Source organism: Lissotriton vulgaris, chromosome 4_1 (genome assembly GCF_964263255.1).
Source record: "Lissotriton vulgaris chromosome 4_1, aLisVul1.2, whole genome shotgun sequence".
Classification (NCBI taxonomy): domain Eukaryota; kingdom Metazoa; phylum Chordata; class Amphibia; order Caudata; family Salamandridae; genus Lissotriton; species Lissotriton vulgaris.
The window spans coordinates 1,210,845,383-1,210,873,192 of record NC_141691.1 but is presented as its reverse complement, the minus strand read 5'-3'; the positions used below and the strand labels follow the sequence as shown (position 1 = coordinate 1,210,873,192).

The following is a 27,810-nucleotide window of genomic DNA, read 5'->3' as shown; positions in this document are numbered from 1 at the left end:
CCAATCCTGTAGGAACGCATCCGTAGAAAGAGCTGCTGGATCCGGACACCAACTGAAGAACCGGGGCAACTGTGTGTTGAGGCGAGAAGCAAAGAGAGCTATGGAGAAAGGGCCCCATTTTTTAGACCGGGTTAGAAAAACGTAGGGAAGCAGCTTCCAGTCGCTGGCATCTCGAAGATAACGAGAGTGCCAGTCTGCCACTGAATTGCGATCTCCTGGAAGATATTCTGCTGTCAAGGACAGTTGATTGGACAGACAGTACTCCCAAAGGCTCTTTGCCAACTCTGCAAGGGGTTTGGATTTGGTTCCGCCGAGATGGTTGATGTAACAGACCGCAAAAAATTGTCCATGCGAAGAAGGATGGAACAGCGAACTCTGTTTTTTGAAAGGCTTTGGATTGCAAAGGAGCCTGCAAGCATCTCTAAACAATTGATTTGCAATTTCGACTCCTCGCGTGAACATGTACCGCCAGTCGATATTGGACCACAACGGGCGCCCCAACCCGCCAGGCTAGCGTCTGATTCTAATACAGGATCTGGGGCCGAGGCGAAGATAGTTCGACCGCTCCACGCATTTAAATGGTCGATCCTCCATTGGAGTTCTAAACGTGATTCCTGATCCAATTCGATAAGGTCGGCATAGGCCAAACCTTGGCGGAGAAGTCTTATTTTTAGGCGTTGAAGAGCCCGACAATAAAGGGGTCCGGGAAAGATGGCTTGGATTGAAGCAGAGAGAAGACAGACTATTCTCGTCAGCGATCTTAGAGATATGATAGAAGTATGTAGAACCTGGGCGATCTCCGCCTTGATGGTCGAAACTTTGGCCTGGGGAAGAAGAAGTGAAGCTGCGACCTAATCTATTAAGAAACCCAAGAACTCGATGGTCTGAGATGGGATGAGCATCGACTTTTTGGCATTGAAGAGGAACCCCAAGTCCAAGAGGACAGATTGTGTGGTGTGAAGATCTGATAGAAGAAGCTGCTTGTCCGAATTCATGATCAAGATATCGTCTAAGTAAATAATAAGCCTGATCCAGAGGGATCGCAGAAAGGACACCACTGGCCTCAGAAGTTTTGTAAAGCACCAGGGTGCTGAAGAAAGACCAAATGGAAGGGAGGTGAAGCGGTAAGTGAGCCCCGACCATTGGAACCAGAGAAATTTGGAGTGGGAAGGATAGACGGGAACCGTGAGGTAAGCGTCCTGTAAATCCAGGCGAACCATCCAATCCGATGGTCTAAGGATATCCCGTAAGTGGAGAATTGTTTCCATCTTGAAGTGGCGGTACACCACGACTTGGTTGAACCATTTCAGATTGATCACTGGTTGTAGTTTCTTGTTCTTCTTCTGGACCAGAAAGACGGAGCTTAGGAAGCCCGACTGGTCGAAGGGAGCGATCTGAGTGGCCTGTTTCCGCATAATGGTTTGAATTTCTGAGGATATCAGAAGTTCATTGTCTTTTGAAAAAACTAGAGGAGGTGGGAGGACGGTTTGAAAAGGCAGAGAATAGAGCTCTATAAGACAGCCTTGAACAGTATTTAGTACCCAAGGATCTGCGCTGATGGTTTGACACTTTGAAAGAAACAGTTTTAATCGACCTCCTACAGGGGGGAAAGGAGGGTGACATACCTTGTTGGTTGTTGTGGGTATTGCGGTAGTTCTTCTGTCCGCGTCCTCGGAAACCTCTACCCCGCCGAGTGTCGAATTGAGGTTTGTAGTCTTGGGAAGAATTGTTAAACGATCCTCTGGAGCCTTGATTGTTGTATGAACGGCCGGAAGAGTGACTCCTGCCTCTGCCGGCCCGTCCAAAATCCCGGGGGGAGAACACCTTCTTAATGGACAGTTTCACCTTATCAAGAGACGCAAAAGTGGACACAAATCTACTAAGATCCCTGACCAAGGAGTCGCCGAAAAGAAGACCATTTGCCTTACTACCGGGAGCTTGAGAAGCCAAGTGTGGCTAGTTTGGGATCCAATTTTATCAAAAGACCTTTACGGCGCTCATGTGTAATGGCAGCATTTGCATTGCCTAGAAGACAAAAGGCTCTCTGAACCCACATTGAGATCTCTTCGGCCGACAGATCCGAACCATGTAAGCGGGCAGCTTCAGCCATGTCAAAAATGCGAGCCAAGGGGCCCACCACATCGAGCAGTTTATCCTGGCAAGTGGACCAAGCCTTGTCCACCCCCTTGCGGGATCTTTGCCAAACTTTGAAAAGAAGGTGAGGAGCGGCTGGTCAATAGCAGGCACCATGGTAATTTTTTCTGGCAAAGAAGGTTTGGGACACTTGGATTTGACTCTGGACGGGACTAAGGTTTCCGACGGAAGACGTAATCTGGTTGAAATGTATTCCCCTACGTGAGTAGCGGTCAACCACTCGGTGGAATTAGGGTGGCGTATTGTCGAAGGATCGAACATATGCATTCCTTAGCATCAAAAACTGGTTCAAATGCAAAAGAATCTGTTTTGGATTTTTTGAAGTTTCTACAGCATTTTCCACAGATGAATGAATAAACTTGTTTAAGTCTTGTTTAAAGGCTTCGACTTCTTCATTCAAAGTATTGTGGTCTGGAGAGCTATCTCCATATTGCCCAGTACTGTTAGTAAGAGGCAGCAAGGATTTAACAGAGAGGAAGAGGGGAGGAGCGGCAAGGGAAAACACTCCCTGGGGCGTGTCAGTCAAAGCGAGCTTTCCGGAGCTCAATCGCGCCACCAAGGGAGATAGGCAAACACTCCAAGAGGTGAAGCACAGCAAAATAGTAACTCGGCATGGGCGCGCCAACCGGAGCGGGAGATATTTGAGAAAGGGTTGAGGGAACACGCTCGACGCAACACCGGGCTAAGGAAGAGCGCAGGCCGATAGGTGAGCGCGAGCTACAAAGCCGGGAAACAGCGGGCGTAACCACCATGAGCGCTCGCGGGGCGGGGGGAATATAAAGCGCATAGTCGCATGAAAGCGGCAAGTCTACACGGGGCACAAGCGCGGACGTGGCGCTAATAAGCAATGAAAAAAACAGCAACACAGTGTAACAAGTAATAACAATATAGCATAACACTGAGAGCAAATATGAAGCACTTATCTGACTGCGAGCAGCAACAAAAGATGAAGCTGCGCAGTCAGTTATGACATTTTATTGGCTACTGTTTCATGATTGGTTGTTTGGTATCGTTCTTATTACATTCCCATTGGCCAGTGTGGTTACCTAGGTCCCTGGGAACTGTAGTTTTACACTTATCTTGGCTGCTATGATAATAAATGCAAGATAAGAAGGCATCATAGGAGTCTCCGGTCTTGCCATAAAATGCATTTCCAATAAAATGCATGTACCTGTGTTTGGTATTCTTTTGTAACATGCACACACCACTTTTCTCTTGTAACACACTGTTTGCTACCTCTGACATTTCGTTTGCTTTTTATACTTGCACTAGATCCCCTCTCTATCTCTCTCACACACACAGGTCATCCTCTCTCCCACGCATTGGCGGCCCCTTCTCCTCTGATCCTCCTGCGCGCACACAGCCCACCATTCTAATTTTCACGTACACACAGCCTCGCCTTCTCTTTCTCTCACACACCTGGGGAGGGCTGGGCACACTGTGCTGTACCCCCTCGCTGCACATCGCGCTCCGTGACACCTGAGCCCAACATTGCACCAGTTATCAGATACATCACTGGTTATCAGGTGGTGCCCCCTACCTGAAGCGGAAGGTGTGGGGCACCTGTTGGGCTACTCCGATCGCCCCTGGTGCCGATGAAACGGCTAGATCTGCGAGGAGACGACGGCAGCGGGCAAAATGGCGGCCAGAGTCCTGACGAGAGTGCCGATGACTTCAACCCTCAGTGGGAGGTACGCTTAACGGACGAAATTTAAGGGACGCAGTGGCTGCCTCTAGTTGAGGATAATCTCGGGGGGCCTCTGTAGCAGCAAGACACCGGGGGCGGCCCCCGTCTCAATCTGCCTTCCCACGCCTGCCTGACCTTAAAATGGCAGCCGGGTGTGACCCGCAACTACCGATCGGCGCCTCTACTTGACCATCTGGCCCCAGCGCTTACTGCCTCTCCCATAACAAAAGCTGCATCTGTTGCCACGATATGGCGGCGCGGATGAGTAGCTGTAAGCGACGCCGCAAGCTCTCTCTGTGTCTCATGCCTGCGGGGTGAGCCCTCTTCAAGGATCCTTGGCGGTGACTTGTACGGAGTGCTCTGCTTCTCCCCCTCGCCTGCACCCCAGCGTCACACCATGCCCCAACAAGCCCCAGCTTTGTACCGGCCAGCCTGACTCAACAATGGTGGTGGTTGAGGAACCAGCCAGCGAGATGTGCGAGGCGAGAGTGGCGAGGAGCACCACGAGATCTGTGACAAACGTGGTGTCAGCGAGGAGACTACCACACTGATGTCACACTGCTACCACGATCTGCCGGACATTTGCAGTGCCTTAATGTGAGGTGCCCTCCCGACGACAACAACCCACCATGCCATGGCGCCTGTGGTCTTTCTTCTCATCTCCCACCTGGGCAACATGCTGCTGGTGGGTGACGGGCAGCCGTACCACACCACCACCTTCTCTCCTGGACTTCTTTACTTTTTGTTTTGTCCTGGCCGCCATTTTGCTGCTGATTTCGGACACTTTTCTATGGACTCTGACCCTCCATCCATTCCCTCGTCCTTTAACCCTTTTCCCCGTTGATTATCCTCAAATGTTTCTTCCCTTTTCTGCTTTGCCTTTTCTCCATACCCTCGCATCCCTCCCACCCTCCCCCTATGCTGTGACTGCATCCCCCCCTCCGACCCCACTTATGGAACTCTGCTTTTCTGTATATAGAGATAAGTCTAATCACTAGTATATGCAGTAGACCTTTGTACCATCTACCATTCCTATGTGACTCTTAGAGTACATCCAGTCATATCCTTTCCCTATGTATATTGAGATAACTCAAATCACTAGTATATGCAGTAGACCGCTGTGCTCTCTACCATTCCTATGTGACTCTTAGAGTATATCCATTTGTATCCCTTCCCTATGTATATAGAGATAACTCTAATTACTAGTATATGCAGTAAACCTTTGTACTATCTACCATTCCTATGTGACTCTTAGAGTATATCCAGTCATATCCCTTCCCTTTGTATATAGAGATAACTCTAATAACTAGTATATGCAGTAGACCTTTGTACTATCTACCATTCCTATGTGACTCTTAGAGTATATCCATTTGTATCTCCTTGTGTGACTTTACATCTTGTACATTTTTTTTCTGTTTGTATCCTCTATGTAACGCATGTAATCCTAAATCCTTATGTTTTTCCACTGGTCCTTATGTAAAGCGCTCTGACACCTTCGGTAAAGTTCGCGCTATATAAAATCGCATAAATAAATAAATAAACCATTGCCTATTAACGTGTCTAGCATATATTGCAGTATATTACCTCTAATTGTACTTTGTTTTCTCTTGTAACCTGCACACTTGTCACTCTTTCCTCCTGTAATGCACTGTTTTCTACCTCATGTATTTTGTTTGCTCACAAATGTCACTTTTATCTCATGTAACTTATCGGCTGCTTTTGTAATTTGTTCACTTGTAATTTTCTGTTCCTATTGTGAAGCGTTCTGACGCCTTCGGGTAAAGTCCGCGCTATATAAAAACGCATAAATAAATAAATAGAAGTAACCTGGAATCTGCTTCCCCGATCCAGCATGGTCGCTCCTGGCTCCATTATGAGATCAGGCAGGGCTAGCAATCGTTCTACCTAGAGTTGGTTTCCAATCTCATGTACATGACCGGGAGAGCGCCGGAAGCTGGCCTGATCTCATCACGCGAGAACTGTCGGCCGGCTGCTTCTGCGCAGGACCGCAGAGGTTGGGCGGAAGTTTGGCGCCGCCATCTCCCTGGCACTGCAGTACGTGAGGGGCGGGAGAAAAGCTGTGTCTGTGCTGCGTGGTATCAGTGCAAAAGCAGAGGTGAGCAAAGCGCCGGGTTCTGAGTTTGAAGTTATTTTGGTATAAACGTAATCCAATTAATGGAGGCCTCTTTTGGCGGGCTTAAGTCGAGTTTTTGATCACTGTGTTATGAGCCTCGCATGGTGAGTACCATTGCTGCCACCTCTAACTTGGAATGTCTGGTCTCTTGAAGTTGGTACTAGGGTTTCATTAGTGTGGACGCTTGAGTCCCACCGTGTTAGCAGATACGGCTTTCGCCTCGCTTATCTCTCCAGTGCTCGTTTCCCTGTGTGGCCTTCTCTCGGAGATTTGGCGCATCTTTCGTGGCAGCGAGCATTTCTATACCTAATTGCGGTCTCTTTCATCCTCTCTCTATTACTGAATTGTTAATGTTAGAACTAAACAACAGATTTTAATGTTATCGGATGCGCTCTTCCGTATATCGCGTAGGTTTTCACTATTCCCTGTGATTATTGTAAACTCGCTGAGTTACATATTTAGCTCAGTGTATGGGATCTTTTCTCAGTAGTCTATCTTGTAATTGTTTACAGTTCTCACTGCAGTCAAGTTGTGTTATGCCGTGTGAGATTATTCAGCTGTCGTGTTTTTTTATGCCCTCAGATTTAGCTTTCTGGCATGTGTGGTATCACTTTTAACGTTTTAACTAACCAGAATTGACGAAGATTTCCACATTCACTTTGCTGCATAACAGCTAAGGCTGGCAACGTCAGTGAAAATTTTATAGTAGCCCAATGGGAGAAAACGGACTCAGCAGCTTCTGAAACTTTTAAAGTTAGGCAATTAGAAAATGTGTGACCTACTACCTACAGAGAGTTAGCAACCCACCTTGTAGATGTATGGTTTTTTTTTATAGTTGGTGGCTTTGTGATGCTTTTTTTATTAGTTAATTTGCTCAATATTGTAAAGACTTTGAGTTCCCAAACAATAAACTGTTTACTAGTGACTAAGATTAATCCAAGCCTTTTATTTATTTATTTATTTATGGATCTTGTAGAGCGCACGGCTACCTCCGTCGGAGGTGTCCCGGCGCTAAAAACTGTCAGTAGAGATAAAGAAGTATCTATCTAGGATGAGGAAAATAGCCAAGTTTTCAGGTGGCTGCGGAACAGTGTTTCAGATGAGGCAAATCTGAGGTCTAAAGGGAGGCAGTTCCAATGTTTCGCAGCCAGGACAGCGAAAGCTCTGCCGCCCATTCGTGTGCGGCGAAAGCGTGGCACAACCATAAGGCGTAGGCTGTTGGAACGTAGGTCTCTCACTGAATGGGATAATGTCAGTCTCTTTCTTAAGTATTCAGGACCGGTCCCGTTGAGAGCACGGAAAGCAAGAGTAAGTGTTTTGAACTTAATCCGAGAAGCTATAGGCAGCCAGTGGAGCTTTTTACGAAGCATGGAGATCGAATGTCGGAAAGGGATATTGCCAATCAGTCTTGCTGCCGCGTTTTGAACTGCTTGCAGGCGTTCAATTTGATATAGAGGGGCCCCTGCATAAAGACTGTTGGCATAATCCAAATGGGACATTATTAGCGCCTGGGTGACTGTTCGGCGCGCATCCATAGGCAAGAATGGAAAGATTTTTTTCATCATTTTTAGCTTACCAAAGCAGGCCGCCGTGACTTTGTTAATTTGAGGGCCGCAGGAGAGCGTATCGTCAAACTGGAATCCCAGATTACGGGCCGTGTGCACCGGAATAGGGGGTGGGTTAAGTACCGTAGGCCACCACAGAGAGGGAGGTATTGTCATTTTTTGATTGAAGAACAGGACCTCCGTCTTATCCGTATTAAGACGAAGGTGACTCGAGGCCATCCATGAACAGATTTCTCCCAAACAGTGGCGGAAGCTAGAGAGGCTGGAGTCAGAGTGATCTCTAAAGGAGAATATCAGCTGAGTGTCATCAGCATATGAAATCACTCTGACTCCGCATGCCTCCACAACCTTGGCTAACGGAGCCAGGTAGACATTAAAGAACAGAGGGCTCAATGCCGAGCCCTGAGGGACTCCACATACAAGAGGTTTGGACCCTGATTTAACCCTTTCGATGCTGATGACGAGCTCAGCTCGTCATCACCCACGGGTGTCGTGTGCTGATGACGAGCTGAGCTCGTCATGGTGCCAGCAAAAGTGCCAAATCCAGCACAGGGGGGGAAAATGGCCAGCAGTCATGTGGTTAAAAGGTCTGAGGAGAACCCTCTGTGATCGGCCCTGGAGAAAAGATGTGATCCAAGACAGTGCAGAGCCACCCAGTCCAATCTGCTCCAGTCGGTCTAAGAGTATTTGATGAGACACCGTATCGAAAGCGGCGGACAGGTCGAGGAGAACCAACATGGCCTCCTCGCCCTTATCCACACACTCTCGAACAGTCTCAGAGACTTCTAATAATGCAGTTTCCGTGCTGAAACCCGCACGGAAACCAGACTGGGAGTCATGGAGCAGGGAGTTACTCTGGAGATATTCTGCCAATTGAAGTTGGACGGCCTTCTCCAAAACCTTCGCTGGTTTAGGGAGGAGGGAAATAGGCCGGTAATTGCAGAATTGAGTGGGGTCCGCATCCGGTTTCTTCAGGATGGGCACTAGCAAGGCTTCTTTCCAGGCAGAGGGGAATTGGCCTAACTGTAAGGAGGCATTCCAAAGGGAGGTTAGTGGCTCTAATAATAAGGTAGCCAAATCAGTCATGATCTTAGGGGGAACCGGGTCCAAAGGGGAGCCAGACTTACATTGTGTAAGAAGTTTAAGTGCCAAGTCAGGAGAGAGGACCTTGAATGTCGATAGAGAAGGAGCGGTGTCGGATCTAATGGATGTATGGGGATTGGGGTATTCAGACACCACTACTGGGTGGAAGGTAGATGATATTTTCTCAATTTTTTCCTGAAAGAAGTCGGATAGACCATCGCAGAGAGATTGGCTGGCAACATTGTTGGGAGTGGTTGCGGGCGGTTTAACAAAATCTTTGACAATTTTAAACAAGGTTTTAGCCGAGTTGTCTGCATCTTTGATTTGCGAGGTGAAAAACTCTTTCATGGCAGTTTTTTTAAGCTTGGAGAATTGCTTCAAGGCCTTCTGCTTCTCGCCTTTGTATTTTCCTAAGTGCAACGGTTATGGCCAAATGTGGGCCCTGAGTTCACTATGATTTGGGAATACAGCTGTACCTCATGATGCCTAATAGGTTGAAACCACGTTGCTGTTGGTTGTTTCCCTGAGCTCTGGCAACATGGCCTTGCAGTTTTGTCAGATGGTTCCTATTTCATCAGGACCAAACATGATATGCATATGGCTTGTCTCTGGAGTGGTTTATAACGATGGACTTCCGTGCGACCCAGGGTGATTACCAGTGGCCGAGATTAATTCACACGTTGTTATGCTTATCGGCTTTTGATACCCCCCGTCCATGATCATAGCCTGTGGGTGTATGGCAGAGGTCTTCAGACTTTTTTGCTTTTAGCCCTCTAAGCGAAATGTTTTGTAGTTGGGCCACCCTTTAAAACTTTTGGTAAGGATTGGGGCAGGGGGAGAGACAGGGCTGAGCGCAGTGGGTAAGGTTTATGAGCATTTCAGTGGTACTGTATGTCATAGTCCACACTAACTGTGAGACTTATAAAAACTGCAAAAAGATCAAACAAAACCAGTAATTCACTCAAATATTGCTCCCTCATAATTGAATTGTTGCGAGTCTCTCGCGCTCCTGGACCCGAATGCAACTGCACCTGCTGCACTAATAACTGAGGCCCGAGTAGCAGGTTATCCCCTCTTCCCCCACCTTACTGTCATGCCAACCTTTCAAGACCAAAAGGAGTTTCTCCATTTTGTCCTCCTTATTTTCTGCAAGGGTGCCCTAATGCTTGATATGAAAATAAGACCCCACGCCCCCTGTTTAAAGTGAGGCCGTCATAATTAGGGCTCCCTGTTTATGGAAATGTATTTCTATTACATTTCCATCTGTAATTATTCATATATTTTTTTCTCTAATTTTATTTGTATTTATCCATATTTATTTTGGGGTAAAATGAAGTACTCGTGCTTGGATGCCTGACAGGTTTCAATGATATGAACACCCAGAGATGATAAATCAATTCCCTTATATGAAAACCAACACATTTTAGTATCGACATTATGCATATCTTCCGCTGTTTAAGGCTATTTACTAAAACTATTTTCTTCTTTAAACCCCCTTACCTGTCAATCCGCACAGTTGCTGGCTTGGCAGTCTTGACTGACAGCATTGAGAATCGCGCAAAAACAAACCAATTTCAGTTTTATTCCACATTTGAAAAATAAATACCGACGTAGAAAGCTGGCTCTGCATATGTTATACCACTAGGTGGGTATATTGTCCAGAGTCCAGTGATTCCCCCAGAAGTGTACCATGCTCAATACAAACCCTAAGTGGTCGATCAGCCTGAGGCCTAACACAGAGGACTTTAAGACATTTGTTGTGCACACATAGACCAATAAGTGACACACAACTCTAAAAGGAGAACATCAATTTCATAAAAATAAGCTTTTTTAGGATTTATTTTAAGACCCCAGATCTTCGCAGAAAGGTAATTTTTTTAATAGAACTACTTTTCAGTTTCAAATGTGGACACAGTGCAAATTTCAGTCTGCAATGTTAACCTATGGAGGAAAACTATAATTCGGTTTCACAGTTAAGTATGCACCTTACAATTCCTGTCGTCTGGTTTCAGGGTCAGCAGAGGGCAAGGTTTAGGTCGGCACAAACACTGCACCATCAGCGATCTGGAGGTCGAGCTAAATTTTACGGAATGGAGACTAGGGGTGCTTGAAAACACACTGCATGCAGGTAAGTAAAGGGGCTGCTTGGCTCAAGCTTCATAATTTTAGGCAAGCGCGGGGGCACACAGCAGCACCAAACATACTTCACCAGGGGTGACAGGGTGCATACAGTCAGGCGCCCAATGCAAGTGAATGGCGGGACTTGGTTTTGAAAACAGGATGCAAGTGTTGAACCAGAGAGTGCACAAAGAACACCAGTGACAGCAGAGGTAAGTTGGGATGCTGTAGGTCTCATGGGCACACTCAGGCGAGTTCTCCAAGGCCCAGTGGCTTTGGGTGCAGGGGTATCCTTTGACACGGGGTGTGGAACTCCTATAGCCCAACGCCCAGGACATATTGTTTGGGGTAAAAAAAACATTCTTATGTATTTTAGTCTTTGGGACAACTAGGCCCAACTCCCTGCAACACATCTTTGGCTTGCCAATTTCCAGTACCGCATTATGGAGCAGGGGTAGGAATTGTCTGCAGTTGAGGTAACATTTGTGTCTATAGGTTAACGCTGTTCGAACTTGTATGTATGGTTCATTAACCACATGGCTGCTGCGGGGATTTTTGCGCTGTGCTGAATTACTCTGATTCCCACTCTTCATGACGAGCTCAGCTCGTCATCAGCACACGACACCCGTGGGTGATGACGAGCTGAGCTCGTCATCAGCAGCGAAAGGGTTAAGGCTAAGGCTTTATTAGGGTGAGCATTCTAAATAAATGTAGGCTCGGAATGCACCGCTGGCAGTGGTTCCAGTTAAAACGTACACACACATTTGCAAAGTTTAACATTGAGCTACATATGATGCTCCCAGAATACTCTCTACTTGGATGCGCATATTTGCATGTTTGAAAGCACGATCCAATTAGGGGCCCTATTCTAAAAGAAATTTTAAAAATGCGCCCGCTGTATGTCTTTACATTAGTGCAGATTTGTGTATTTCACGAATTCCCAAGAATTTACAGTAGTAGACCAGGAAATTGTACTCCTAAAATCTTTTGCTTTTTAACACAAGTAAATGTGCATATGTAGACTTGCTTATACAAAAATGTGAGCTTTCACAAGTTTACTTTGCCCCCACAGCCACTGTTTTCCCAACCCTGTAGAAGTTTTGCTTCTGGCCTATGTCAGTTGTACATTTCCAGTCTTTCTCGGTATGGGAAAAAATAAATGAAGGGCTGGTGAAAACCCTTAAAACATGCATGTTTGTAGGTTTGCACAGACTCATAAGGGCATTCCAACCCTGGAATTATTGCTTACCATTCCCCCAGCCCCTGTATTCAGATCTGCAGAAAGGTATTAAAGTAAGTAACTTGCTAGTTTTCAAGCCCTACTATACTATTATCCCTGGCATAATCATAGAGGCTGTTATCAGCACTCAAATATAATAAGATTGCTGCCATAATTTTGTGTCTGTACTACATGGTCCCAAAGAGACAAGTTGATTTTTTTTTTTCACAGGACAAGTAGATTTATGAAGCTACCCGTCCCATTGCCAAGTAGATATTTTTATTAAATTCCACAACTTTGTTTGACCCTGCGTTTCTCTTAATAGAGCAGGTCGCATTTAGGGGAGGGCCTCTGGATTCACACTGCAGACAATGGATTCCAGAAGGGGTCGGCCACCCCTGGACTTTGATTCTGGATTGCTGCGGAACTTTTTCTGGACTGCTGGGCCACCTGGACTTTAGGTGTCGGGGCAGAGTGGTTGGGGATCACGGATCACCAAAGCCCTTTGTCTTGGTTTCTTATGAACAGGTCTGCTGTCTTTGGGAGTTATGGTAAAGGACAGGCAGTCCTCAGGGGTGTTGGAGGTACCTGGCTGCAGGACAGGTGTTGTTTTCTTCGCTGGGTCTTTGAAGCTGCAGACAGGCTGGTAGGGCTGGGGCCAAGTCATTAGTCGTCTTCAATCTTCTCTGCGCTGTGTCTATTTTGTTCGCTTGCTTCTTAGGTTGGCAGGAACTAGTTTCATTGTCTGGGGGAGCTACCTTAAATACTAGATTTAGGGGTGTAACAGGAGTTCTAGGTAGGGACCAAGGAGTTTCTGGCCTGGGGTGTCTACACCCACCGTTATACCACGGTCCTGATGAAGGGGGGGCACAGCCACAGCCCTGGTTGGATAAATCCCACCATCTTCAAGATGGTGGTCACTGAAAAGTGTGCTTTGCTTTGTTCTTCTTAGAGGTGAGTTGGTGAAGGAGTCCCCGCCTCCTATTCTTACTAAGTTTTCCCACTGGTTTTCCTGCCCTAAGTGGGGGTTTGAAACAGGGACTGCCATCTGCTGCTTAAGGTAGAGGCTGGGGGGTCTCAAAACTGTTACCTTGCTACGGTTAAACTGTATCATAAAGCCATTTGTAGAGCCAGCGCGGCGTATTATGCTGGTGAAATTAGGCTGAGTCCTAACCCTGCAAAATCTATCTTTAAGATTCTTAAAGACCATAGGACTAAGTCTGTTATGGTGCCCGTTATATCATCGGCACAGCAGTGTGATGACTTAGCCACCTTTTTTCGTTGAAAAAGTGCGTGCTATTTATCGTTCCTTTCTTCCAGCCTCTTTTTACTTCACTTCTGTGTCCCCAGAAACAGGATCTCAGCCGACTGTCGGCCATCCCTCGTATATCTCAGGAGGAGCTCACTTGGCTGAGTGGTATAATTAAAACTGGTTCTCCTGCTGACCCTCTGAGGCCTCTACAATTCAGAGAGTCCTTTTCTATCTTTTTGGCTCCCCTCTGCCATATAATCAATGCTTCCTTCTCCACTGCTATTGTACCTTCACTGTGGAAACAGGCTTGGGTCTCTCCCATTCTCAAGAAACCTACATTGGACCCGTCTAAGCCGGAAAACTTCAGGCCTATTTCCCTGCTCCCTTGGGTTGCTAAGGTTGCAGAGGCACATGCCAACAATGTGCTCACTCAACTCCTGAAATCCAATGATATTCTGGATAGTTCTCAGAACTGGTTCCGCTCAGGACATAGTACGGAGACTGCCCTCCTGGCCACTACTGAGCACTTGCGGTCTATTTTTGATGCCTGTCAAAGTGCGGCACTTATTCTGTGAGATCTGGGTATCGCATGACATCCTGCTACAGCAGCTTGGGGGAGCTGGAGTGATCAGGTCTGCTCTGGTTCAGATCCTTTCTGACCGGTAGATCGTTCAGAGTGTCCGCACCTCCGTTTCTCTCCCAGGCCCACTCTATTGACCAGGGAGTACCCCAGGGCTCTGCTCTGAGCCCAGCATTGTTTAACCTTTATGTCCAACCTTTAGCAGCAGTCGCCAAGCAATGGGACCTTGTGATGGTCTCATGCTGACGACACACACCTGGTTGTTAGTTTGGCCGAAGGGTCTCTTCCTAATGCCTTTAGGTTTAGAGAGGGGATGGCGGCTGTGGCTCGCTGGATGGCTTCCAACTGTTTGCAACTCAATGCCAACAAAACTGAGGTTTTGTTGGCTGGGAAGCAAGCTAGTCTTTGGAACGAGCGGTGGTGGCCAGACATTTTGGGTGTAGTCCCTACGCCTAAGACTCTGGTTAAAAATCTCGGAGTGTGGATGGACCCATCTTTGAGTTTTAGAGACCACACTAGGAAAGTTGGCGGCACTTGTTTTGGCCTTTTGCGGGGTCTGAGATCTATTCTGAAATTTTTTACCCTGCCACTAGTCAGCTGGTTATTCAGGCCACTATCTTTTCACGCCTTGATTATGCTAGCTCTCTCCTACTTGGAGCTAATAAGGCTGAATTATGCCGGATGCAACTGGTCCAAAATGCGGCTGCTAGAGCTTTGGTAGGCCTCCCGCGAGTTTGTTCTGTTGCAGATACTATTCGGAGGCTGCACTGACTTCCTTTTGAGAACCAGATCCAATTCAAGGCTTTCTGCCTCTCCTTTAAGGTTGTGAAATCCGGCAGTCCCAGCCTGCTGAGCAATTTGCTTACTTTGTATGTTCCTTCATGTAGGCTGCGCTTGACAGGACAGCAGTTGGTTGTTTTCCCGCGGGTGAAGCATTGCCACGCGGGAGGACGGTCCTTCCGCTACTTGGCAGCCAAGTTGTGGAATTCTCTGCCGGAGCAGCTCCGTGGTATGGACTGTTTACTTGCTTTTAGGAGAGATGTCAAAACTTTCCTTTTTCCTTTGGCCTAATTTCTGGTAGCTCTATGGCTTTTGGTTACTGTGCACACCACACTCTGTAGATGTAAGCGCCGGGACGCCCCTTCGCTGGGGCAGCTGTGCGCTATATAAGCTACATTAACATTACAAAGGTGGCAGGCCTTTGAAGCTTCCCTCTTGAGCACTATGCCAATCCTGGGGGAGGAGTTGGGCACTTCTGCCCAGGGTGTGCTTTGTTTATGGACCCAGAGAGCGGCGGCTCTGGACCCAGGGGTCCAGAAACATGTCTTGTGGTGGCAGGCTGCCGAAAGCCAGCCTGTGACCACAGGCATCAGTGTAGGTTTATTGAGAGGAGTAATTTGGTACCAAGCACTCCTCTGTTCAGAGAAGCCATCATGGTGCTGCTGAACCCATGTTGTCGAGTTTCCAGCCCATGTACTCATTGTGGCTGCCGTGGCTTTTACAATATGAGGGAATAGACCTAAATATTGTAAGGGTATATCTGCAAATGAAGATATGCCAACGCCTGAGATACAGTGCACCCTACCTTAGGGCTTTTAAGGCCTGCTAGAGAAGTGACTTGCCTATACCTTATGCAGTGCTGATTGGCATGACAATCAAGCAGTGTGCCATGTCGACTTTGTCGTTTTTGTTTCCACCAGGGCATGCATGCTGCAGTGCCAGTCTGCATGGCCTCAGTGAGGGCCCCTAGGGAACCCTCTTCAGTCCCAAATCCCTCGGTCCATGCGTACCATTTACAAGTGACTTACGGGGGGCCTGAAGGGCCAATGTTGGAACAGTTTACAGTAACGAGCACTGGCACAAGGGCCCTATGCACCACAATCGAAACCACATCATTTTTCAGGCAAAAAGTGAGGTGCTCTCCATGTCAACCCCAACCTTGATATCTCTTTAAGGCTAAACTAAGGTGTTTCCTCGCATAGCAAGTGTACAGGGGACCCTAATACAAGTAAAGGAGGATATTAAAACCGCCATGATGGTCAAAGAATCACACCAGTTCTGACCTGTCGACTATATAAATGCACTCCACAGCTGGAACATCCCATGCACAGTCACAAGTGCACAGGGTAGCACTGGATCTCACCTTCCGCCCTGTATTATGATCAAGGGTTCAAATAGGTTGCCAGCATTTGGCATATCAGTTTGTGTGGATCCCTGTCCCATATCTGCTGAATAAATGTTTTATATGTTTTACTTGAATTATTGTTTTTATAATGTATTACCTGCTGAGCAATGCTGCCTTACCACTTCTGATCACCTGCCCACACCATGCACACAACATAGAATAGGCCCCCATCAAAAAGCTGCACTGAGACATCAAAATAGTGCATCAGCGATGGCCCACACAAACGTATTTAGGTGGAATGTGAGGGGATGCACACACCGCTCCTCATTACTCTGTCTACACATACCTAAGCGGTACAAAAAGGGGTGGTGATGGACGGAGCATCTGAACCAATCAAACACTCACACCCAGTCAACAGATCTGGGTTTAATCCATCACCGTTCTTTAGCCCACTCTGCCAACCCAGTTCAGACATGGCCATATGCAAATCAGTCTGACCCCGTGCCTCATGGGAACAGTCCAGCCCGAACTGCCAAGCCATGCCTTCCCAGGACCGGAACCAAGCTTCCGAGGACCGGTTTCTGGCATTTCAGCCATCTTCAGCCCGGCTTGCTTGAATCCAGTGGCAAAGTGAGCAAGGGACTCATGTCTGAGCATACCCTGCCAACTTATGGCGAACAAAGTGGTACAAAAGGGGGTGGTGATGGACGGAGCATCTGAACCAACCAAACACTCACACCCAGTCAACAGATCTGGGTTTAATCCATCACCGTTCTTTAGCCCACTGTGCCACCCCAGTCCAGAAACCGGTCCTAGGATGCTTGATTCCGCTCCAGGAAAGACATGGCTTGGCAGTTTGGGCTGGACTGTTCCCATGAGGCCCAGGGTGAAGGCTGATTTTGCATATGGCCATGTCTGAACTGGGGTGGTGTGGAGTGCAGAAAAACGATGGATTTAGGCCCAGATCTTTGTACTGGGGTGAATGTATGACATTGTTCTGCATTCTTTCCATTGACTGTTGTTTTTGTACACGTACCTAAAGCGCAGGTCCACCCTCATAGCTCTCCTGCAAACACTCACCTGGCCTCGAGTAAGACCCCTGGAAATTTTTTACTAGACCTAGAGTAGTCCTTCGACTCCTTGAAGGGGGAGTACCTTTTTTTCTGGTTATCGCCCAAACAATTTGAATCTCTGGCTTTTTTCTCAGCCTGACCCGACTGCTATACACAAAACCATCAGCGCAAGTGAAGACAAGGTATCACATCTCTGTAACCAGAGCCATATGCTGAGACACCAGTCAAGGATGCCCATTGTCCCTATTGTTATTTGGGTTAGCAATGGATTCACTGGCAGCAGTATTCCGTGAGCATGGGGCGGAGAGGGGAATTCTCGGGGGGGGGGGCACGTATATGGTCTCGCTATATGCAGATGATATCTTGGTATACCTCCTAAGATCTGCGCCTGATCCCACCCGGGCTAACCTGAACACTAACTGAGTTTGCAAACCTCTTTAGCCTGCGGGTAAACTGGAACAAGTCCTGCCTCTACCTCTTTACACATGGACACCCGAACCCGGCGCCCACTCTCAGCAGGGACTGCGTTTGGTGGCAGCCCAACACTTCCGCTATCTAGGTATCGGGATTTACCACAGAAAAGCTGCTCTCCTGGATGGCACCCTGGGCAGGTCGATCACTGCATTCTCTGCAGATTACTTTCTGGCATACACTCCCTCTGTTGGTAGTGGGCTGGATAGCTTTACTGAAATGGTAGTTCTACCGAGGCAGCTATATTTGACAAATTTGCCCCTATACATTACACCTTCCCTCTTCCAGGTGTTCGAGCGTACGACCAGATAATTTATTTGGAATAACTTCAGGTGCAGAGTACCCCTCACCAAGCTTTACCTCCCAGCGTGCAGAGGAGGACTAGCAATCCCCAACATGAAGCAAAACTACCTGGTTTCTAGACTGCAATGGGTGGTAAGATGGCTAGCAGCGCTACAGCTATATGATACTGCCACTGATGGCCCACCTAAGTCACTGGGATACATCTTTCGATTATTCCATCCTTGCTCCAAGTGCAGAACACCCGAGCAACTACTTCTTAAAGTTGCCCATTGATGCTTTCGTAGAAGTCTATACATCACACGCACAGTGCCGACCTCATCACCGGCGCTGCCACTGCAGGGCAGTCCGCAAAGACGGGGGTGTCGCATCTGCCACAGAATTGTCAACCTGGTTGGAAGCAGGTGGGCAGACGTTGGGAGATTAATATCCGAATGGTGCTCTACCACCATACGACACGCTTACAGAACAAAATGACCTGCTCCCTTGCAACTTCCTACTGCACCGCTCCCTCCTTTCGGCCCGAAGAGAGATCTTGAGAGACCCATCCACAATAATGCCTGCATATCTGGCCATCCAATGCTTGAATGTCATGGGAAGAGGTAGACCGCTCACTAAATGGCTTGCTGACTCCATACGTCATTATACAGAGGTACACTTACACCACTTTGCAGTGGGAAGCAGACAGTTGCCCTTTTGATGACAGGGAATGGTCTGTGATATTGAGCAGCCCTACCTGTCCCATGTAATGCGCGATTCAAACTAATTCAACATTACGTGCTACAGACAGCATACCTCGCCCCAGTGAAAATAGACACATTTTACAACCGGACGGATGCAGAGTGCCCCAGGTGTCATCAACTAGATGCTGATCTCCGCCACATGCTTTAGGCCTGCCCCTGCGGCATGCACTGGCTGTACCCTCGCATGTAAATGGGAGGAATGCATACTGCACCTCTGTCCTAGTGGCAAAAGGCTGAAAGCCACCTCCTGTTTCTTACACCTGGGCATGCTGATGGCCAAACGGCTGATCACAAGGAGGTGGAAGATGTCTGATCCCCTGCACTACCATCCTGGAGACAGTCGCACTCTTCAAGCTAGAACATGCCTTATGGCTGTTTTTCAATTACTCCTCTCAGCGCAACGTAAATGTAATGAGGACAAATCAGAGATCCTCCTGTTTGGGACTTTTCCACCTGAGTTTAGGGAATTACTCTGGCTGGTGGACTATCCACTGTCCAATTCCGTGGGGCAGCCTACCAAAAACCTCGGGATTTGGTTTGACATAAGTCTCCGGTTTGCCACGCAGATTAAGAGGCTAGCTGGGCAATGTTTTGGCACTTTTAAATCACTCAGGAAATTCCTCCCCCCTCCTCCCTAGGGCAGCCAAGGAAATGGTTACCCATGCCTCTCACGCATCAATTATGCGAATACTGTATATATTTGCCTGCCGGGGTACCTGCTGAGGAGATTGCAGGTGGTGCCGAATGTTGCAGCGCAGTCTCTTAACATCCCTGTAAGATCTAGCATAAAGCAACACCTGCTTGATCTCCACTGGGTTCTGATGTGATAGTTACATTTAAAGCCCGCACCCTTCCCATTCAGCCCTCTACGAACTTGGCCCTGTATAGCTTGGGAATCGTTTCAAGCTCTATGTTCCCATGAGACAGCTGCGCTCAGCCATGCAGCTTCTGGCAGTCATTACTCATTTTCGCCTCATGCGAATAGGTGGCAGCTCTTTGGCCTATAAGCCAGCGGTGGCCTGGAATTCTCTACTTTTGGAACTTCGTGGTATCCAGGACCCGAGGCTTTTCAGGAAACAGTTGAAAACCTTTCTCTTCATATAACGATCCATTACCCGCCACCCCTACCTGGTTCATGCGGGGAAACTCTTTGAGTAGCTGTGCGCGCTATAAATGTCAATAACGTAACATAACCCGGGGTGTGGGCCAGAGTGGAAAGAGCAGCACTACGAACTGAGGATGCCTGGGGGCTTCGTAAGGAACATGTTGCAGTACAATGGGAGGTCATCATGCACGATTTTCACAGGACAAAAAGTGATGATGAGCAGATAACTCATCAGCCCTCTCCTGGCATAAGTAACAGTTGACATTACAAACCATATTCTGGGGCATTGACTGGCTAGAAGTATTGCGGTGGAGGGAGTTCTCACACAAGACTGCCCTCCTCTTCTTCTCTCTCCCCCCAACGGTCTGACTTGGAACACAGTGGATTGTGGGCAAATCCAAGTGGGGCGAAGCAATCATTAGTGACGATCACAGTGGTTGACATATACAGAGGACCTCCCCCCCCCCCCCCCCCCCCCCCCCCGCATGCACATGAGGTGACTGCCAAATTAGTGAGCTCCCAGTGGTCACAACCTGCCATTGATTGCCCCTCACTATATGCAATTGAAGCTTAGAAATGCAGCCACCTGACTGGTGATGGGGAAAGCATACAGCGACGCAGACTGCCAGTCACCTATGGGAATGGTTGCTTAGTTTCCTCAAGAACTGTATGTATGTTGGCATAAATAAATTGACATGTGAATAAATATTGCATTTATCAAACTTTGCAGGTGATGCTAGGGGCGTGGTGGAGAGAAGGGTTGATATTCAAGGGGAAGTAATTGTTGCATCGCTCAACTGTTACCTTATTAATGTTTAAAACTGCTTACTGGCCTATACATGCATAACACATAATGCAGCATGGATATTTCTATAAAAACACTATATACAGAAGTCTAAAGTCCAGAAAATAGTGGGAAACAACCTAACATACGCTTCTTGGAGACATAGATGCATTAATCAATATATTAGTTGTGGGAAATCTGTTATGCGACAATGTGATGGCGAACGTATGCATCGTGCATCATAAATGTCACAGAAAATCCAATAAACCTGTTAAAAAAAGGGGGGGGCAGGTGTTGCCTTAAATGTTTTGCCTTCTCTTGCTTTATACTAGTGAACTTTGATGGTGACACGCCGATATTAATTATATTTTTCTCTGTCAGCATCTACAACCACTTGAACGAATTTCAGCTACGTTATTGGAAAAAAGACAGTAAACCTTAAGATGAAACCAGGCACCACAAACTGGAGGAGCATGGACAGAGTTGGGACAGCACGTGGACCAATGGACAGGCATGAGTTGGCCCGTGGCGCAATTGACAGGGATGGGTTTGGCCGGGGTCCCCGGGATGGTGGGGGCTGGGGCTCTCTGGACAGGGATAGGATTGGGCGGGACCTCTTGGACAGGGATAGGATTGGGCGGGACCTCTTGGACAGGGATAGGATTGGGCGGGACCTCTTGGACAGGGATAGGATTGGGCGGGACCTCTTGGACAGGGATAGGATTGGGCGGGACCTCTTGGACAGAGATCGGATTGGGCGAGACCTCTTGGACAGGGATCGGATTGGGCGAGACCTCTTGGACAGGGATCGGATTGGGCGGGGCCTCTTGGACAGGGATCGGATTGGGCGGGACCTCTTGGACAGGGATCGGATTGGGCGGGACCTCTTGGACAGGGATCGGATTGGGCGTGGTGCCATAGGCCTGGATAGAATTAGTCGTGACGCTGTGGACCGGGATAGGATTGGTCCTGGTGCTCGGGATGGGCGGTTTCTTCCGGACAGTGATCGGATGAGCCATAGCCTCTTAGACAGGGATGGGACGAGCCGGGGTCATCCAGACAGGGATGCGATCAAGTGGAGTCCTCTGGACAGGGAAAATATGGGCAGAGTTTCTGTAGGTAAGGGAGAGTTGCATAGTCCCATGAACAGGGAAGAGATGGCATTGGATCGCCTAGCTGGTAGCGCTCCTAGCCCCATAGACCGGAATCAGTTGACGTGGAGTTCCATGGATAGGAGTCGAATAACTCGCAGTCCTGTTGGCAGAGAGCGCAGTCCTGTTGGCAGAGAGCGCAGTCCTGTTGGTAGAGAGCGCAGTCCCATTGTCACGGATGAAAAGACCTGGGGCCGCATGGCAGGGGGTACCATGGGCAGAGAAGGGATTGTCCCAGGCTTCATGGACCGGGGAGAGCAGGGCCCTATGAGCAGGGATGACATTTCAAGGGGCCTTCTGGCCAGAGGTATAACTGGTGGCTCCATGGGTCGAGAAGGGATTGAGCGAGATGATTTTGCACGGGGCTCTGTGGATCGTGATGGGATGGGCAAAAGCTTTGGGGACCAGGGTGGAATAGCGAAGGCCCCTGTAGACCCAGACAATAATCAAGATTTGACTTCGGGTAATTTGGACCAGGATGAAAAGACACAGAGCGACATGGAGCCATGTGATATGGAGCAAAGTGATATGGAAATGAGTGATACAGACCAGAGTGAGGTAAACCACGGTGAAGTTAAGGATGAAACCCAAGATCAAGATAATAATGTGAACGAAGGTCAAGCCAATGTGACTGGTGCTGACGGAGACCAGGAAAATGCAAAGAAAAGTGACAATCCTGACGATAAAAAGAATGAATTTTACTGCGAGGTGAGTGAATTAAGCTTTGCTGTGAAACATTTCTTTAAACATTACCTTCCTAGCCTAGCCTTAGAGACTGACCAGTTAGATAATTAGCATTTCTATTTCAAACACAGTACTTGAGAGATGTTTTGAAGGGTTGCATTTCATATTCTCGCATAGTGAAACGTCTCTACACTGTGCTAGTTAAGGTGAATTAACAAAATATATCCTTTTTTTTCAAAGATAAGTATTTTTGTAAAAAAAAATCAACTGTGTAATCGAATAAAGTCTTTCTTTTCGCACATTCGCATACAATTTAAATAAGTCTAAATTTCTCTTGTATACTCCTGATTAATTACATATGAACAGACAATGCCTTGAGCTATGTTCTTTGGGATTAGATTGTTACTCCTGGCAAACTAAAAGATTGTGTCTTCATGATACATGTGGTGAACTTAAAAGGGCATGGAAGAGAAAAGGCAGGCACAATAACTAGCAGCGCTAGCATGCCAGGCACAAACAGTGTGACCAACAGCCACAGTTTTCTAAATAGCAATATATTTGTGTGGGGGGGGTGGGGGGGGGGCGTAACAAATCTGCCGGTAGTCATGTCACCCCAAAATGAGACCACCCATATCTTACTGAATTTTCTAGGTAACCCATTCATAAACTACCCTCTCAAAGGCCTTTCACCGGTCCATTCCCCCCCCCCCCCCCTTTTTTTTCTCAATGTGGCTGTTTTGGTGCTACTTCACTTCCAGGCTGAATCCCATTCAACTCAATAACCTAAATAAAACTGAAGTGGTGTTTTGTCAAGTGGAGTCTTAGCCAAGCAACAAATGTATTTCTACTTAGTTTCCCAAGCTCCAAATACGACAGTTTGTTTAGCTGCTCATTGGCGCAATCCCAGGTAGTGTGATAGAATGTTCCTTTGTCTTTCCTGCATTACACGGTTACCCTCAGAAACCAGGCCTTTTGCATTTCGTTCTGTTCTAATATGCTAGATGGAGAATGTGTAATTGTATCATGTCAAAACACGATTGAAGCTCCCTTGAGTGCCAAAATGTCTCTATTGACTTGCCATCCTTGAGCGCGCCCCTATGTCGTGTTCCCAGGCCTCGTTGAAATGTCTGTAGCTTCTTGGCATTGTTGATTAGTATGCCAGGAGCATCACTCCTGCCACAGTAGGAGGCAGGTCAAGCAACATAACTTGGTCATGTGGGTGAACTGAAGGTGCCTTATCTTTCACTGTCTGCCAGATCAAATTCATACTGAAGCTGATCAGGTGTTTTCATGGTCCATAATCACACAATGTTTCCCAACACAGCTGGGAGAGGGACAACGTCCTCAAGAGCTGAATATCACCCTGAAGGATGAAAAGAACAGTATGAAATTATCCAGTACACTGAGCCTCCATACAAAAAGTTACTATCCATAATTAACACCAGGCAAACTCAACCGAATGACAATCCACTGAACGCACCAACATCCCATTCTTGACAAGGAAAAGAGAAGGTTTACCCCTTTTTTATTTTTGTATTCTCTTTTTATTAAACAAAAGGGATGGTACAGTGGTGTGCCACAAAGCCACGTAGTACTAGTACACAATGATAAAGGCTCATAAGCGTGTTCACAAATTAAATCCTGTCTCAATGCAACATTAGACAGTAAGATAATCCATGTCAAAAGCATTTTTCTGCAGTTCAACTGAAGGAGATAGGTTGATATCACCCCGCGATGTATTCCATTTCGCCCATTTGCGGTCCCATTTCGCTTGAATAAATCCTTTTCTGCAACCATAGCATTGTCCATCTTTTTGGCCCATTTAGAGAACTTAGGTAAATCTCTGACCGTTTACCCCTTTTATTGGTATATCCATATATCAGTGTGAGATCTACTTCTAGTAAAATATGTAGCATTCTAGGAACTGTCTTCCAAGAATCAGTAGCACTTCAGCAGTTTGGGCGCTGAATGGCCACAGCCATGGTGGTTTAATTAGTTTGCCACTAATGTACTTGGCTCTGCAAACTGTGCCAGGTACACCCCTTCTGCACTTGACTTCCAGATTAGCGAGGGTGAGCAGTTTATCATAGTGAAAAAGTACTTTAATATCTCAGTGAAAAGAAAATTGAACACAGCTCAGTAGAGTCACAGTTAAAAGGCTTGAATATTACTTATGACTCTTAGTAAAGTTTTTTTTCTAGTAAGTTTTATTTTTCAGGTGCATACAACACAATAAAACATATAATGGCTCCTTCATCTCGCACACCCATATAATAGCTCCTTCATCTCGCACACCCTAGCATGACTCTTGCTATATATAGTCCATTGTGTGAGGGTGTCCAACTGCCTCCCAGTCAAGTATTCAAGTATTAGACCTACAACAGTGTCCTCTTCCCGCTGTAGAAAGGTTTCTAATTATCTACAATGACTTATCTGATGTCTGCGGTGACATACAAAAGTACTGGCTAATATTACACAAATGGGTAGTTCTCTAATGATTAGTGTAGTGATCGCCAGTAATACCCCACTGGGTAATTCATGATCATTTCTGACAGTTCTTGCCAAAAACGATCACAGTGGCAGCAGTGTTCTCATGACCAATCGACACGTTAAGTCTTATACATTTAGGCCCGCTTTACTTGCTTGCTGGACCATGGCTTGTGTTCTTCTGGTGGGTGCTCTCGTTGCACTTCCATATTCAGCATCAAGCCTGGTGATGTGAGACCACAGTGGGAGCCTCACTTTGGACTCTGACAGACTGGGTCCTCTCCGGCTCCACTCCCGATGGCAGTCAGCTGCTTCTGGTTATTCCTTAAATCGGGAACACCGCTGCGTTTGTCCTTGGCTGTCCGTCCTTTTGCAGGGCCATGCTGTCTCCTTCCCTTGCTGATCAGGTAGGCACATTTGTAGGTGCTAGTCAGATCTTCGGCTTCTCCACATCGGGGACACTTGCTGTTATGTAGACAGCTGCTCCGAGTACACTGCAGACACCCCTGTCCTTGGAGGAGAAGAAATTGGAACAAAGTGTGGTGGTTTGAGTCCCACTAAAATTTCCTGAGAGGTATGTTGATTCACTATCTAAGGGCCTAGAACCAGTTTCCTGTGGTTCTATTTCAGATGTTGTTTTCTGACTGAATGATGAGGCTGACTCCAAGCATTAGTATCCAAAACAAAGGCACAGTAGCATTTGATATTTCTACATCTAGCTGTCTTCCACCTTTCTGAAGCAACCAAAGACCAATGGGAAGACCTGGTCTAGAAACCTCCGCACATTTAACAGAAAATTGCTCACGTATGCCACCCCGAACATCCTCCAAATGTCAGTGCTCAAGATCCAATCCAGCAGCCCTTTGCTAAAATGATCTCATTGCGTTTCAGATGGTCTCAATCTACACTCACTCCAGTGTCTTGATCACCATCCGAGCGTCACCAAAATGCACCCTCCATCTTTTGTCATGCTAAATCTGGGGGTCATCTAAAATTAAGCCCCCTGGCCCCAGAATTCACGCTTGCTAGACACATAACTGGACGACCATGCAGGTGCTACTTATTTGCCATACATAACCACCCTGCACACACATGGAATTTCAGTGCAAGGGGTCTAGGAATTGGGGTAAAAGGGTCAATCTAAAGTGGAATTTTACACAAGGGGAGGTAGTAGACCGTGATCCTCAATTACAGTACATAAAGGTCTGATCAGGGCAAATAGTTCACAAAACTCTGTACACTGCCACCACTGCTTTGTGATCAACCTAGGTCATGACAGTTTCTCGGTGCACCACTCTCAGCCACAGATAACTGGATCAGTTGATCCAGCACACTAGAGGGATGAAGGGCATCCTTGCTTTCCCGGTGCAGCTTGAATTTCAGAGTCTGCACGTTATTCAGCTTTATGGGGTCCTTGGGATAGTTGTGCAACAATGCAGTCCATGGTGTAAACTCTAGGCCAAAGCCCATCTTTGTTGTGAGCGCAAGGAAAGGGCCTTATGTTGAATTGACTGCGCTCTGTATCAAACAGTAAAATCATCATGGGTTCATGGCCCCTCAATTTACTTAAGTAGCTTTCAGAGATTGAGTGACACCTGGGATATTTGCCCTTTGAAACGGAGTCAAATCTGTCCACTCTTGACGAGAGACAATTACCCACTTTAGCCTATTGCCTCAAATTCTATCTTCGACCTTAGTGGCACAATTTTGGGGAGAGTTTGGAAGATCTGATTAACTCATTCATGGTTTTGCCTCCCTGTATATGCAGGTAGACTCTTACTCATTGCCCATATAAACGGAAAAGTTAATTCATCATCTCATCCAACAGTTTGTAGGTAGAATATTTGGTCCCTGGTTTGTGAGAAACTGTAATTTATTTTATTTTTATTTTTTTTATAAAGTTTTATATAGCGCGAACTTGATCCTGAAGGATATCTGACATCAGTAAAGTATTTATCATATCCTTTCCATTGTGCATCTCCCTGTCTGACAGATTGGGCAATTGAACCTTCTCCAGTATTAGGGTGTCTTTCATAGATTCACATGCTTGAATATTCCCCGTCGTGGAAGTGGGAGTCCCACAGTAAATAAAATAGCAATAACATACCAATAACATATGTATGTAAATACATAACACATGGAAAAAAAAATAGTAAATACATAATAAAGACTAAAAAACAATTCCTACATAGGAATACATGATAAAGAGAAAAAACGCTAGTTACATATTCCTGTTATTATGTTAGTCACAGCCAATCAGGCGCCAGCACCCTTCCAGAACCTTCTCCTCAGAGCTCAGACCCTCAGATTTTCTACTGCACGTCGTGTGAAGGGAGTCTCCCTGAGCTCTGCTTAGTTTTCTCAACTTCAAGTTTTTCCAGTCTTCTCAGCATGTCTTCGAGTAAGAAGTCTTTATTTAGACCTTGCTCTTCTTGTGGGAAATTGCGTCTTTATTCTGAGGACCCCCAAAAGAAGTGCATTTATTGTCTATAACCCGACCATGAGGTTGGTAGCTGCAAACCCGTAAGGACAGAGAAGGCAGTCTCCTCATTTGGCTCCAGCGTCTTAAGGATAAGGATTCGGCATTGTCGGATGCAGAAAGTTTGCAGTCTGGACCTTCTAAAGCAGCCTCCAAGAGTAGTAGTGTGCAGGATATGCCTTCACCTCTTCTAAAAGGAAGAAACTTTCCCTGTCTGTGGCTCCTGCGGTGTCTTCACCACCTCCTACTACCTCTACGCCCACGAGACCTGGCTCTCGGGCGTTTTCTGCTGCCTCCTGTCATGTTTCTGCTCCGAAACATGTTTCCTCGTCGACTGGAGCGCCGACTATCGTCCCGACAACGAGATCAGCCGTCTACGGATCGTCAGCGGCGACAGTGACGACATCAGCCTCTGGATCGTTGACGACTGCTACGTCGACGTCTTCCATGTCGACTAAGGTATCGCTTAGCTTCAAGACTGTCTTGTCGACAATACCTATTGCCTCGTCGTCGACGGAGAAATCTGCTTCGCCAACAAAGTCATCGTCGACGAAAGCTCACAAGAAGTTGGCGGTGGCTTCATCCTTACCGTCTACGATGGTTCAGTCTACGGCGG

General features: G+C 47.0%; 1 protein-coding gene across 2 annotated transcripts in view; it reads left to right on the top strand.

Moving 5' to 3' along the window:
• Positions 1–5,837: 5,837 nt before the first annotated feature.
• LOC147723053 (uncharacterized) overlaps positions 5,838–27,810 on the top strand; it is a 193,899-nt gene continuing 171,926 nt past the window's right edge. The window contains exons 1-3 of one of the 2 annotated variants that reach the window (XM_086965425.1): positions 5,867–5,957; positions 10,636–10,751; positions 20,775–22,252. In XM_086965425.1, coding sequence (XP_086821551.1) covers positions 20,837–22,252 — 1,416 coding nt within the window. In that variant the 5' untranslated portion in view covers positions 5,867–5,957; positions 10,636–10,751; positions 20,775–20,836. Of the gene's footprint in view, positions 5,958–10,635; positions 10,752–20,774; positions 22,253–27,810 lie in introns of both variants that reach the window. The other variant, XM_086965424.1, reaches the window with a different exon arrangement.